At 46.0% G+C, this 12,063-nt stretch overlaps 1 protein-coding gene across 2 annotated transcripts in view; it reads left to right on the plus strand.

The window, feature by feature from the left end:
* PLXNB1 (plexin B1) overlaps nucleotides 1-12,063 on the plus strand; it is a 77,821-nt gene that overhangs the window by 58,614 nt on the left and 7,144 nt on the right. For both annotated transcript variants that reach the window (XM_066195055.1, XM_066195056.1), the window contains exons 17-31: nucleotides 177-282; nucleotides 1,652-1,788; nucleotides 2,382-2,558; nucleotides 2,747-2,915; nucleotides 4,035-4,277; nucleotides 5,549-5,725; nucleotides 6,041-6,189; nucleotides 6,570-6,670; nucleotides 7,439-7,656; nucleotides 7,841-8,019; nucleotides 8,512-8,578; nucleotides 9,143-9,289; nucleotides 9,759-9,936; nucleotides 10,783-10,886; nucleotides 11,547-11,631. In XM_066195055.1, coding sequence (XP_066051152.1) covers nucleotides 177-282; nucleotides 1,652-1,788; nucleotides 2,382-2,558; nucleotides 2,747-2,915; nucleotides 4,035-4,277; nucleotides 5,549-5,725; nucleotides 6,041-6,189; nucleotides 6,570-6,670; nucleotides 7,439-7,656; nucleotides 7,841-8,019; nucleotides 8,512-8,578; nucleotides 9,143-9,289; nucleotides 9,759-9,936; nucleotides 10,783-10,886; nucleotides 11,547-11,631 — 2,237 coding nt within the window. The remainder of the gene's footprint in view (nucleotides 1-176; nucleotides 283-1,651; nucleotides 1,789-2,381; nucleotides 2,559-2,746; nucleotides 2,916-4,034; nucleotides 4,278-5,548; nucleotides 5,726-6,040; nucleotides 6,190-6,569; nucleotides 6,671-7,438; nucleotides 7,657-7,840; nucleotides 8,020-8,511; nucleotides 8,579-9,142; nucleotides 9,290-9,758; nucleotides 9,937-10,782; nucleotides 10,887-11,546; nucleotides 11,632-12,063) is intronic.

Below are 12,063 nucleotides of genomic sequence, written 5' to 3' on the forward strand. Positions count from 1 at the left end.
GCACCTAACCCAGCTTTTTTAGAGGTGTTTTTCTCAATGCTTGGTTGCATATTCTGAGCATCAGATAAGGCTGGAAGAAGGGAACTGTGGTTGCTAGATGTTTTTAGGACATGGTACAATGGATGCAACTCCCCTGCTCTACCCTGGTGTGACTTTGTTCTTGGATTGTCCTGCAGCATTGTGTGCGTCACTGGTGGGAGCTGGACAGAGAGGTTTGGTCATATAGTGGTGGAAGTGCCTGGAGGAGGTCGTGGAGTTTCTGGTCATGTTTTTACCTATCAGGTAACATAACTATAATATCTCCCCTGTTTTCTCAGTGTCTCTGCTAAATGGCTGTTTATTGCATGAACTTACAGGACTCTACCTGGCAGTTGCTGCTGGTATTTTTATCTGATTTTTCTGCTGCTTGTGCTGTGTGGTGTACTTGGATTTTTTGGTTGGTTGGTTGGTTGGTTTGTTCCTCCCTCAATCCCCTTTAGATTATAAGAACAGCGGTACTGGGTAATACTAAAGATTCTGTAGGGTAGTGATTTTATTTCTTTTTTGACAATGGTAACTGTTAAATACTTAAAGATACTCTGTATTTTTCCTCTGTGTTTCCAACTTGAAGATTTTTTTAATTGATGGTTTAACATCTTACTAAGACTTCTGACTTTTCTTTTGTTAATATGCAAATTGCTGTTTGAACATGCTTTTATCTTCTGACCTTCAGCATCTGGTGGCAGTAAGTCCAACATTCTTGTGCATTGTGCAGAGAAATGTTTCCTATCATTTTAAAACATGTTTCTGATAACTTTTTGATCTCTTAAACCCAGCAACTATGAAATAATACTTAAGTAACTTTTAAATATAATTGCTTCTTTTTCTTCCTTTCTGTGCAGTTTACAAGTTATGTATGTAGTTGCATGTCCCCCTCTCCCATGGGAAAGGGGAGATTCTGTCAAGTCTTAAGCTCTTCCATTTTTGGCTTGGTAAAACCATTTTATGTACTAGATTATACTTGTTGCTCTTCTCTTGGTTTTCACCAGGATGCTATTTAGAGACTAGCAATGGTGTATGTGTTTGCTTTTTATCCTGCAACTCTCCCTCCTCTTCCTTACTTCATGGATCTTGCTTTTTGTCACCAGTTACTTACTTGTGTCACTCTGCCTGGTTTCTCTAAATTTTGCTGCAGCTCCTCAGTGGTACTAAGGTTTTTTCGTTGCAGCACAGGTCTCAACAAAAATTCTTAGGGCTCCCTGCTGTTAATCTCCTCATCTGCTAGGCAAACAGGCAATTTATTTGCTACCTTGTTTTTCCTAACCTGAGTTATTAATCCAATTACTGATCTGAACAATCCCTTTGGACTGTTAATCCTTGGGTTTGTGTGTGAGGCTCTCAGCTCTGCTGTTTGCAGCATCCATATGTCTTTAGCAAACTGTGGAAAGGTCCTTGATTCGTGGTTCTTGCTGGTGTTATTGATCCCTCCTCTGCTCAGTAAAGTAGCTGCTGGAGTATAGCTGAGGCCGGCATGTGGTTTGGATCTGTAGCTTCTATTTTCACAGCATGAAGGACACTGAACACATTCTGCTGTTTTCTTTCCTTGTCTTGTCTTTTGGGGTCCTTGTCACTCACTTCCCTTTCTTTTCCCCCTTTTTTTTCCCTCTTCTAGAATCCAGAGCTGAAATCCATTATTCCAACTCAGGGTCCCAAAGCAGGAGGAACCTGCCTTACTCTTCTAGGCTCGAAGCTGCTGACTGGGCATCCTAATGAGATCAGTGTCCTGCTTGGAGACCTCCCGTGTCAAATGTAAGATCAGAACTTGTCAATGTGCTAACTGTGCACTGCCCTGAGTCCTTCCCAAAGCCTCCCAGGGTGTGATGCTGCCTGGAGCTCTGCTTTCCTCTGTGTTCCAGGGGATCTTCCCTGTGAGGGTCATGGCAGCAACCTCAACCACCTTAGATTCTGGCCCACCTTCCCTGGATGTGAGCAGGGCTGTTCACCTCTGTTCTGCTTGTCCCTTGACAGGACTGTAACCCATCCTGGCACTCTGCTTTTGCTGGTGGGGAGCTGCAGCTGGCTTCTCCAGCCTGATCCCAAGAGTTGCTTGTTCTCTTGCACCCTGCCTCACCTCACTGCTGGTGAGAAACTGCATATGCCTTGGTAGCATGTGTCCAGTCCCTTCAGTCTGGACAGTGACTGTACCTGCTTTTTGTTTATGTGCTGCTCCTGACAGCTGCCCAGCAATTATTACTTGCACAGATAAGGCACAAGAGCTTTCAGCATGAGATTTAGGAAAATAGCAGAAGAGGTTTGCAGATTTTCTGCAAAGAGAAAGGCACAGTACCATAAAATCTGTTTCTGCAGTGGCTGTGTTAATCCCTTGTTCTTGTCTCTTCAAGCCTCTCTGAGATGACAGAGGATCAGCTGGCATGCCAGACAAGTCCCAGCAATGTGTCCACAGAACTCCCAGTCACCATCAAATATGGGGAGCAAGAGCGGAGATTGGAAGGATCCCTGTTCAGATATACTCTGGATCCCAACATCACTTTTGCAGAGCCACCTAAAAGCTTCCTCAGGTAGAAAGAATGAGTGTCCTTTTCCCTGGGCAGTGTGCTGGGGCTGCAGCACCAATGGCATCTCTCCGAGTGCCACCTGGGAGTAAAGCCAGACTTATAAGAATGAGCATAAACAGAGGGATGGGAGCATGGACAAAATTGAGCTAATGAATAACAGGTGAGTCAGATCAGCTCCTTTTGTCTTTCAGTGGAGGGAGAGTGCTCAGAGTTCACGGATACAACTTGGATGTTGTACAGAAACCAAAGATCCGAGTTACAGTTTCTCCATCCGAACGCCGGCGCCGAGGAGCGGGGCGATGGCGAAGGATCGTCCCAGACTCTGAGTGTCCTGAGGATTCTCTGTGCAGCATCCAGCAGGTAGCACCGGACTCAGTGGGGATGTGGGTGCACAAGGGTTGATGTTCCACACCCGAAGAGGTGGACTTTCTGTCCCTAGGGCTTTTTCCCTCCCACCACTTGCTGTTATCTGCTTGGATTGTACCAACAGTCTTGGCCCATGGAAGTGTTCTCTGCCAGACTGAGAGGTTAAACACTTTCACAAACATTTCCATGGGCTGGGTCTGCCTCTGCCTAGAGATGTGCAGGATTGTGACGTGGGACAGAAATAGCAAGGCAGCAGTGTGGAGATAAAGAAATCTACATCTGAGCCAGAGAGTTTGTGTGGCTCAGTGTGCCTGTGGTTCAGATTCTTCCTTTTGCAAATTTCGGTCTGTCTCTATAGTTTCTGGGATCTCTTTCACGCTGAGATACAAAACAAGGCAGTGAAATTATCAGCACCGCAATAATTTTCTGCTCTTCTGCTGCCAGTCTGCTGAGATGGGTCATTACAGAGATATAAATGTGGTCACCAAGGTCACAGAGCATGCAGCAGAATTTGCAGAGGTAGAGGGTGGTTTGGCAGCCCAAGTACAAGAAGGATTTGCATTATTAGTACAAATGATGAAGGGCTTCCTGTACATAAGTGTGCTCCTGATGCACATGCACCAGTAAGAGCTGGTTTTATCAGTGTTCTTAGGAAACATTTGTGGCCGTAGGGCAGGAAAAAAAAAAAAAAGACTCCAAGACTCTTTCACCAAGTGTATAAAACATATCCAATCAGGCATGGGAACACTTTCACAGAAGCATTCAGACTGGGAAAACAGCCTTGCACTGAAGGTATTTGGTCCTATTCTCTCAGAGCAGGGAAATCTAAAGCTGGTCTCTCTCCAGAATTTGCTGCCAGGGGAATGTCAGAGCTGATTCCCACTGCTGAGACCTTCCAACAAAACCAGTGCTATGAAAGCTTTCCTTTAGAGGAACATGGGGAATTCCTCAGATCCTGGATTTTTCCCCTTTGCAGTTAAGCAGAGTTCTTCTGGCATTTCTCCAGATTAGAAGAATGCAGACTGGCCCCAGATTGTTTGGGGTAGAAAGTATTGCCAAGCTGCAGGAGAAGTGTTGTTCCATTACTGACACTCTTTTTGCCTTTTTCCTCAGTTTGAAGAACCGTGTCTTGTTAACTCTTCCTACCTGATCCTGTGCAAAACTCCAGCCATTAACCTGCTGCTGAGGAATGTCCGTATCAAACTGGAATTTATTCTGGATAATCTGAGTTTTGATTTCAACTCACTGCATCCCATGCCTTTCTCATATGAAGTCAACCCCATCCTAAAACCATTGAATGCTGAGGACCCTGCCAAGCCATATCGTCACAAGCCAGGAAGTGTCATCTCTGTGGAGGTAAGAATCAATTATTAATTAAGAATTGATTAATTATTCCAGCAGGAATTAATGTTCCTTGTGTGAAGTTTTAAGTTGGTGTCATGAGCATCCAAGGTTTTTAAAAGATATGACAGGTTGCAACCTGCCACAGCACATCTGCTTTGGCCTGTGAGAAACAGTACATAAGAGGAGGGAAAAAAGTGCATCAACAAAACCTCTTCAGTCCATAAATCATTGTTAGGGGCTTCATAGGGCTTGTGGAAACTTCCATGGATTGTTTTTTGGGACCTTTTTAATCCTAATAAACTGTTTGTATGTGAGATATTAGTACTACATTATCCCAACATCCTGTTCTCTTCTGACTGCCTCATAACTCCATCAGTTTCCACTAGACGTAACTTAGGAGTAAAAGAATCCTGCCAGTGGGGAAAACCTGTTACTAAGTGAAGGCAGGAAAATCACTCATTAAAGATGATACAGAAAAGCACAGTGACTGTTCTTACTATACATGCAAGAAAAAATTTCTGAGGTATTTCTTTTGTATGGAAAGGTACTTTTCAGTCCAGTACTCTTAAAGAAAGTAAAGGCTGCTGCTGTAGGTGCTAATTCTCCACATGCTCTCTTTTTGCATACGGGCAAAAACTGTGAGGATGTAAGAACCTAGAAATGTCTAGACCACTGCTGTTGGAGTTAAATGCATCTTGGACATGTAGGGCAGTTTGAGAAGACTGGAAGAGAACTTTAAAAGACAAGGAGGTTGATCTGCAAGCCTGTCGGGATAACCTGACAGAGCTCTGAGCTTAGAAAGCATTAAAGCATGAAAATGTAATTAACATCAACAACATGGTTTTATTAAAAAAAGAAAAAGTTTTAATCCCCCAAAATTAAAGCAAATAAGAGAAAAAGTACAGGTATATTACACCTTTGAAAGGCATTGATTGACTCACCTGAGCACACAGGTTAACTGACATGAGAGTACCTTTTTCAATATACAGAGTGAAGAGCTGAGCTTAGCTGTGTTTCGGCTGAAGAGCCTTAAGAGGACAGGCTATTTATAACTGTACTTATGCAGTGTGCTACAGGTCCTAAAGCTAAAGCTAAATCATATGCAACTGAATTTTTTTTGCTTACAAAGTTAACTCCTGCAGCCTAGTCACACATGAGCCTAAACAAAGAAGAACAAAGGCTACTTTTATCTCATGGTATTTATCTCCTCCATCTTCTCTGAAGCCATGGCAATACATAGTTGTTTTTTCCCTTATCTCATGTGCTGTCCAAATCTATTTCAGGGGGAAAATCTAGATCTGGCTATTTCCAAGGATGAAGTTATGGCTATGATTGGGGAAGGAATCTGTGTGGTGAAGACACTAACAAGGAATCACCTCTACTGCGAGCCCCCCTCGGAGCAGCCGGCTCCGCGGCACCGCACCAAGCGGGAGGGCACAGACCTGCTCCCAGAGTTCACGGTAGGGAATCGGCAGCACTGCCAGAAATCCTGTCATTTCCTGGAGCATGTGCGAGAAGTGGCTGTGGGATGTGAAGTTAGGAAAGGCAGACACCCTGCTGAGGGACAGGGGAGGTAACAGAGGTGGCAGGGAACTGATCTTGTTCTCAAATTCTGCTCTTAATGACTAAAGTTTCCCGAAAGTAAACAGTATAGCTGGGTGCACTGTGGGCAGCTGTGTGCCCCCTGTGCTCATTCTGGAGAAGCCCTGTGGCTTTTTGTTTCATTCCTGCACAGCGGAATGGAATCACCTTGGCAAATGCTTTCTTCGCTACAGGTTCAGATGGGAAACCTGAACTTCCTCCTGGGCCGAGTGCAGTATGACACGGAAAGCCAGCTCACCTTCCCACTGGAGGCACAGATTGGTTTGGGTGTCGGTGCATCCTTTGTGGCACTGATTGTTCTGGTTATCGTCTTCATATACAGGTAAGAAGTTCTGGCATGTATGAGGCCTTTAAGTTCCTCACAATGTTTTTCAGTGGATGTGACAAAACATGTACATCTTGGGTCTGAACAGGTTACAGTTTTCTTTATTTTGTACCAAATTCTGAGCCCGTGGTGGTGTTGGATGCAGGAGGCATGTTGCATTGCTAGTCACAGTCTGCACTGTGCTTCATTCAGAATCTAATGAGTGCTTCAAGAGACACATCTAGTTTATGGAACACTGTGTGGTATCCTGCAAAGATGATGCTCTATAGAAATCGCCTCAGCATCAACTGCCCTGGAGTCTTTGGCAGCAACACGGCAGTTGGCAAGGACAGTCCCTGGGCTAGTGCCACCAGGAACAATTTTGCTTTTTATTGCAGGAGGAAGAGCAAACAGGCTCTGAGGGATTACAAGAAAGTTCAAATCCAGTTGGAAAATCTGGAAACGAGTGTTCGGGACAGATGCAAAAAGGAATTCACAGGTCAGTCACTGAGCTCCTGGGTTCTTGTAGCTTCAGGGAAACTTGGAGAACCACCTTCAACCTTACCTCTCTTCCCATTCCTGTGTACTTGTCTGTGTAGCTCAGAGCAGGCAATAATTTATCCTGTGCCAGAGCATGGAAACATAGAGCCAAATTCTTGCTTTTTTAATTCTTTAATTCAGAGCACAGTGATCTATACAAACCTCTCTCTTTCTATACTTCATCCTCAAGACTCAGATGAGAAGCTAAAGTCAAGACAACACCCTTGAAGGGATCTTAAGGACAGCTACTAGCCCAGTCTTTGTGTAGGGGAAGTTGAACTGCAGCCCATATTCTGAGCTTACAAACGCTGTACTTCAGCTCTTTACAACTGTAGGAGACCTGGGGCTCTGAAACTCTGCAGGTGACTGAGACTGCAGTCCCCAATTCATGTGTGAAGGAATGAGGAGCAGGTCTCTAATACTCTATCTTTGCTGTAGGTAACGTCTGTAACCACAGATGTGTGCTGAATAGTGGCTTCCTCTTCATAAAATTGGAAACCAACTCCTGATTAAAACTTTCCTCATACTATTTCTCCTGCTGCCTAGGCTAGTTTTAAATGTTCTAGCAATAAGACCCCCAACATACCTCTTCCTGACAGGAAACATCCTTCCTCTTTCTCAGTCCCATGCTGGTGGCCCTGGTTCCTCCCCTTACCTCACGCATCTGCACCATCAGTTGAGATCATGTCGGTTGTGTCATCCTCATGGGCATTTTCCTTTCCATCAGACCTGATGACTGAGATGATGGACCTCACAAGTGACCTTGTGGGCACAGGGATCCCCTTCCTGGACTACAAGTCCTACGCAGAACGCATTTTCTTTCCGGGCCACCGTGAGTCACCACTGCAAAGGGACCTTGACATCCCGGAGTGCCGACGGCAAACAGTGGAGCAGGGCTTGGTCCAGCTCTCCAACCTCCTCAACAGCAAGCTCTTCCTCACCAAGGTAATGTCCTTCTCTCTGCTGGCAGCCTGCTGTGGGGCCAGAGCCTCCTGGTAGCAAGGGATGGGCAGTGTCTGTTAAGGTTCATTCCTTAATAGCTCCCTGCAGCACTCCTTCCAAGAGCCAGCACCTGTGACTGCTTTGTTTTCAGCAGATTCACACACTGGCTTATCTCTCTCCCCACCAGTTCATCCACACTCTGGAGATCCAGCGCACTTTCTCTCCGAGAGATCGGGCCTATGTGGCCTCGCTGCTCACGGTGTCGCTGCATGGGAAGCTGGAGTACTTCACTGACATCCTCAAAACACTCCTGAATGACCTTGTGGAGCAGTATGTGGCCAAGAACCCCAAGCTGATGCTGCGGAGGTGAGTGAGCCAGCCTGGTCCCACTGGCAGCTACCTAAGGGGACAGAGTCTTTCTGCCTGGCTGGCAAGCTCTAAAAGGCTCTGCCAAGTCTTCTAATCCCACTTTGCTCTTTAGAGATCCCTGAGGTCTCAGTCATGCCATGTTTGGAAGCTAAACTGAGATATCTCTTATGTTTAGAACCCCAGTAGCCTCCTATCTGGTCCATCCTTCTGATCTAAACAGTTCCCTTGTTTGAGACCTACCAGAGGCTTTTCACTGTTCCCTGCTTCTTGTTTTTCCAATTCTGTAATTTGGTGCCTCCTTCAGGCTGATAAGTGCTTCCAATAAGTAGTGTCAAAAGCATTAACTGTGCTGGTCTCAAAAGGCTTTTTTTTCTCTCCATTCTGTATCATGACTTAGTGTGCTCTTCTTCCAAAGGGAGTGATCTTTACTTCCAAATCTCCCCCAGTTCTGCACCACATTCTTGTGACCAACCTGATGCTCTCTTTCAGGACAGAAACAGTGGTAGAGAAGCTGTTAACCAACTGGATGTCCATCTGCCTGTATGCATTTGTGAGGGTGAGGTCTTTGTCCTGTTGTGATGTAGAGGGGCCAAAAGAGGGGAGACAGGCACAGCTTTGCTTTGTGCCTCACTCGTAGCTGAAATAGTGCCAGGGCCACCCTGTATTTCAGGGTGAGGAAAAAGAGCTGGGCTGCTCACTGGGAACAGAGATTCTTAAATCAGCATCAATATCACTCGTTTCCAGGATGTGTCACCAGGTCATGGAGGCCTCATTGTAGCTCCTTTATCTTGAAATACTGTCTCACAGGCCACAGTCTGGTCTGTGCATGGGAGGACAGATGCTGGTCTAATACTTTTTCTGGAGGGCTGGGGGAGGCGGCAGGGAGTCTCTCAGATTAGTGACACGGAGGCAGAGCAATGCCTTTGGTCCTGTGCATCTCTCTGGTAGCTGGACGGTGAACTTTTCCTGTGCACGAAGCAGGAGCTGTTGGCACAGGCTCTGTCTTTGCCTACTGAGGCTCAGCTCCTGTATCCTCAGTCCTGCTTGAGATGCATATTTGCAGGTCTAGGGCTCTGCTGGGAGGAGCAAGCTGAATTTCTCTCCTTCCTTTCCATGCCAGGATTCTGTTGGGGAGCCCCTTTACATGCTGTTTCGAGGAATCAAACACCAGGTGGACAAAGGGCCAGTTGACTGGGTGACAGGGAAAGCCAAATACACCCTGAATGACAACCGTCTTCTGAGAGAGGACCTGGAGTACCGCACTCTGGTAGGCGCCAAATCTTCTGTGCTCTCTGGTAGACAGGGCTGAATGTGTCTGCTCCCATAACCAAGCACAGGTACAGCATCCTGTCACTGTCTCCTGGGAGCCACGTTTGTTCCAGCAGCTCAAGTGCGTAGATGATGAAGAGCTCTGCTAAATCAGGCGCTTTTGCCCCAGGCTGATAGGAGCCTTCACCACAGTCATCTGGTGTACGTGCTGTGCTGTGCCTAGAAATAAGGGGGTGACGTTGCTGATTGCACATCGAAGCTCCTCCCCAATGCTCCTGAACTGGCTTCCAGCTCTTAACACAAGGCTAAGAGCACAAGACTGAGGTGTTTAGCATCTGTGATGTTTTCTTTTCTGAATGTCTCAGTGAAAGGGTAGCTGTTAACTTGCCTGAATGGCAACCATCAAAGGTGTAAATGTGTCAGATGTAATCTTATCAGCTGAGTAGCTGTGACCTTTTCTTTCCCAGACCTTAAATGCTTTGACACAAGCAGGAGTTGGTGCAGGAGGGGCAGAAGACTCCCAAGGGATTTCTGCAAAAGTGCTGGACTGTGACACCATAACGCAGGTGAAGGAGAAAATCCTAGATCAGATCTATAAAGGGACGCCATACTGTCACCGGCCAGACCCTGACACCCTGGACCTCGGTGAGCAGAGCTCTTTGGTGACAAAACTCAGTCAGGAAGTGAAGGAATGGTGGTTTGCTGTCTGTGCACAGTACCCTGGCATGTGTGACATTTGTCATTCTCTGCTCAATGTGCAGAATCACTGACCACTCTGGCTGGACACAACAGGGAAGAGGCTGTAACAGAAAGAGGCAGGGTGGAAAAGAAGCAGTTGGGTTCATCCTCTTTCACTTCATGGTGTTCTTTGCCGACTCAGACCACTGCAATGCCTTGGGCAAGGGGATAGGGAAAAAAATTATAGAAAATGTGTAGGAGAGAAGGGGGATTAGAGTGCAGTGCAAAGATGCTGTCGTCGTAGACTGGCACTTCCTGGCAGTGAAGTCAATGGCAGCCTCTTAATAATATATGTCAGGGAGGATTTTGCCCATGGTAGTTAATCAATGGTAGAACTTACATTGGGAGAGAAAACACTCAGTTTTCCATCTTCTTAATTCTGTTGATGAATAATGGTGACATTTAAGGATGAGAAGGTACTGAGGAAATAGTAGCTGATAAGAACTGTGGATGCGTATTTGTGGTTGGAGCCATCTGCTTGAAGAGTCACGATCTAACAGAATTTGTAGAAATATGGCAGGTGGAACCTGGGAGGCCATGAGGCCACCTGTCCCTGTGCTCAGAGGGGTCTGTCTTGTGACTGCAGGACTCAGATTCATTACAGGCACTTGCTCAGGTTATGTTGTCTAAAAAATAGCACAGGTAAAAGTTGAGGGGTACCAGAGGCTGTTTAACGAGGTCAGCCAGGATGATGCAGATGATGCCTTGAATTAGCAGTTAATCCTTTTGTTTTCTTTGTTTCAATGGCTGTAGAGTGGAGATCAGGGCTGGCAGGTCACCTGATACTGTCTGATGAGGATGTGACCTCTGTTGTTCAAGGAACTTGGAAACGTCTGAACACTCTTCAGCATTACAAGGTCAGAACTGAGTCTGCCATTGCCTTATCTCTTCTCTCATCCTTCTACATGTTGTCATGCTCTGTTTATGGCTCTGGCTCCTGGTGGACCACTGTCAAAAGGTTGGACCTTTCTTGCAGAGCACATTCAAATTAAGTCAGTGCTGTGGCTGCAGCCTGACTTCAGCAAACACAACCCTGTCCTTATCCCGTACCTGAGATGTGGACATGTGTGGGGCCTGGAAGGACGGGCACAAGTTCATACTGCAGTGAAGGTGATGAGCTGGATCTGTTCCTGTTCCAGGCCAGATCGGTTAGGAGGTGATGACGCACAGAGCTGCCAAGTACCTTCTAACAATGGAAAGAGACACTTTTTTAATTACCTTGCACCAGTATGTTGTATCTTACACCAATATGTCAGTACTTCGCTGCAACATGTTCTAGATGTGAATGACCTCAGTCCCTGAGTATTATCTCCGTTGTACTTTGAACATTTGTTTTTTAATTGGAACAGACAAGATTTTCTCACCTTCAGGAAAGACAGTGATGGTGCCTCAAAATCTCTGTTTCTATCCCTATTTCTGGTGATGGTACAGCCTGTTTTGCTCTACAGGCACTTGCCTGTTGTGCTGATGAGAAACATGCCATTTGCTTTGAATGTTGTTGTTTTGCCTGTGTGCAGGTGCCTGATGGAGCAACAGTAGCACTTGTCCCACGCCTGACCAAGCACATCCACAGGGAAAATCAGGATTACATCCCAGGAGAAAGTGAGTTTGATGTCTTGTTCTCAAAAAATTTCTTTAGAGCACTTACTAGTTAGTGGGACAAGTTTCTTGCTATAGCCCCAGCTTTATGCTGATATAGAAGGCTGACACATGCTTTGGACCTTCATGGAACTGTCAGGAAAAGTAAAAGCTTGGTCAGGTGAGGTCAGAGAAAAGAAAAGTGTGAGAGCAAAGGAAGGCTGGGCTGGGTATGAAAAAGCAGAATGAGCACAGTCATCTGATTCTCTAGGGCTGACTGCAGTCTGCAACTTGCAGAAATCTTAATACCTTCAGGTGCTGAGCATGGCCTGAGGGGGATGATGGGGTGCCAGGCAGTTTCTTTACTGCCTGGCAGAGTGAACAATTCCGTGGATACTTCTGTGGCACGAGGGATAATAACCACAGGCTGCAGCTTAAGAGATTCAAATTGAATAG

Source organism: Chamaea fasciata, unplaced genomic scaffold, assembly GCF_029207755.1.
Source record: "Chamaea fasciata isolate MVZ Bird 193981 ecotype frontalis unplaced genomic scaffold, bChaFas1.0.hap1 SCAF_13, whole genome shotgun sequence".
In the NCBI taxonomy this organism is placed as follows: Eukaryota; Metazoa; Chordata; class Aves; order Passeriformes; family Sylviidae; genus Chamaea; species Chamaea fasciata.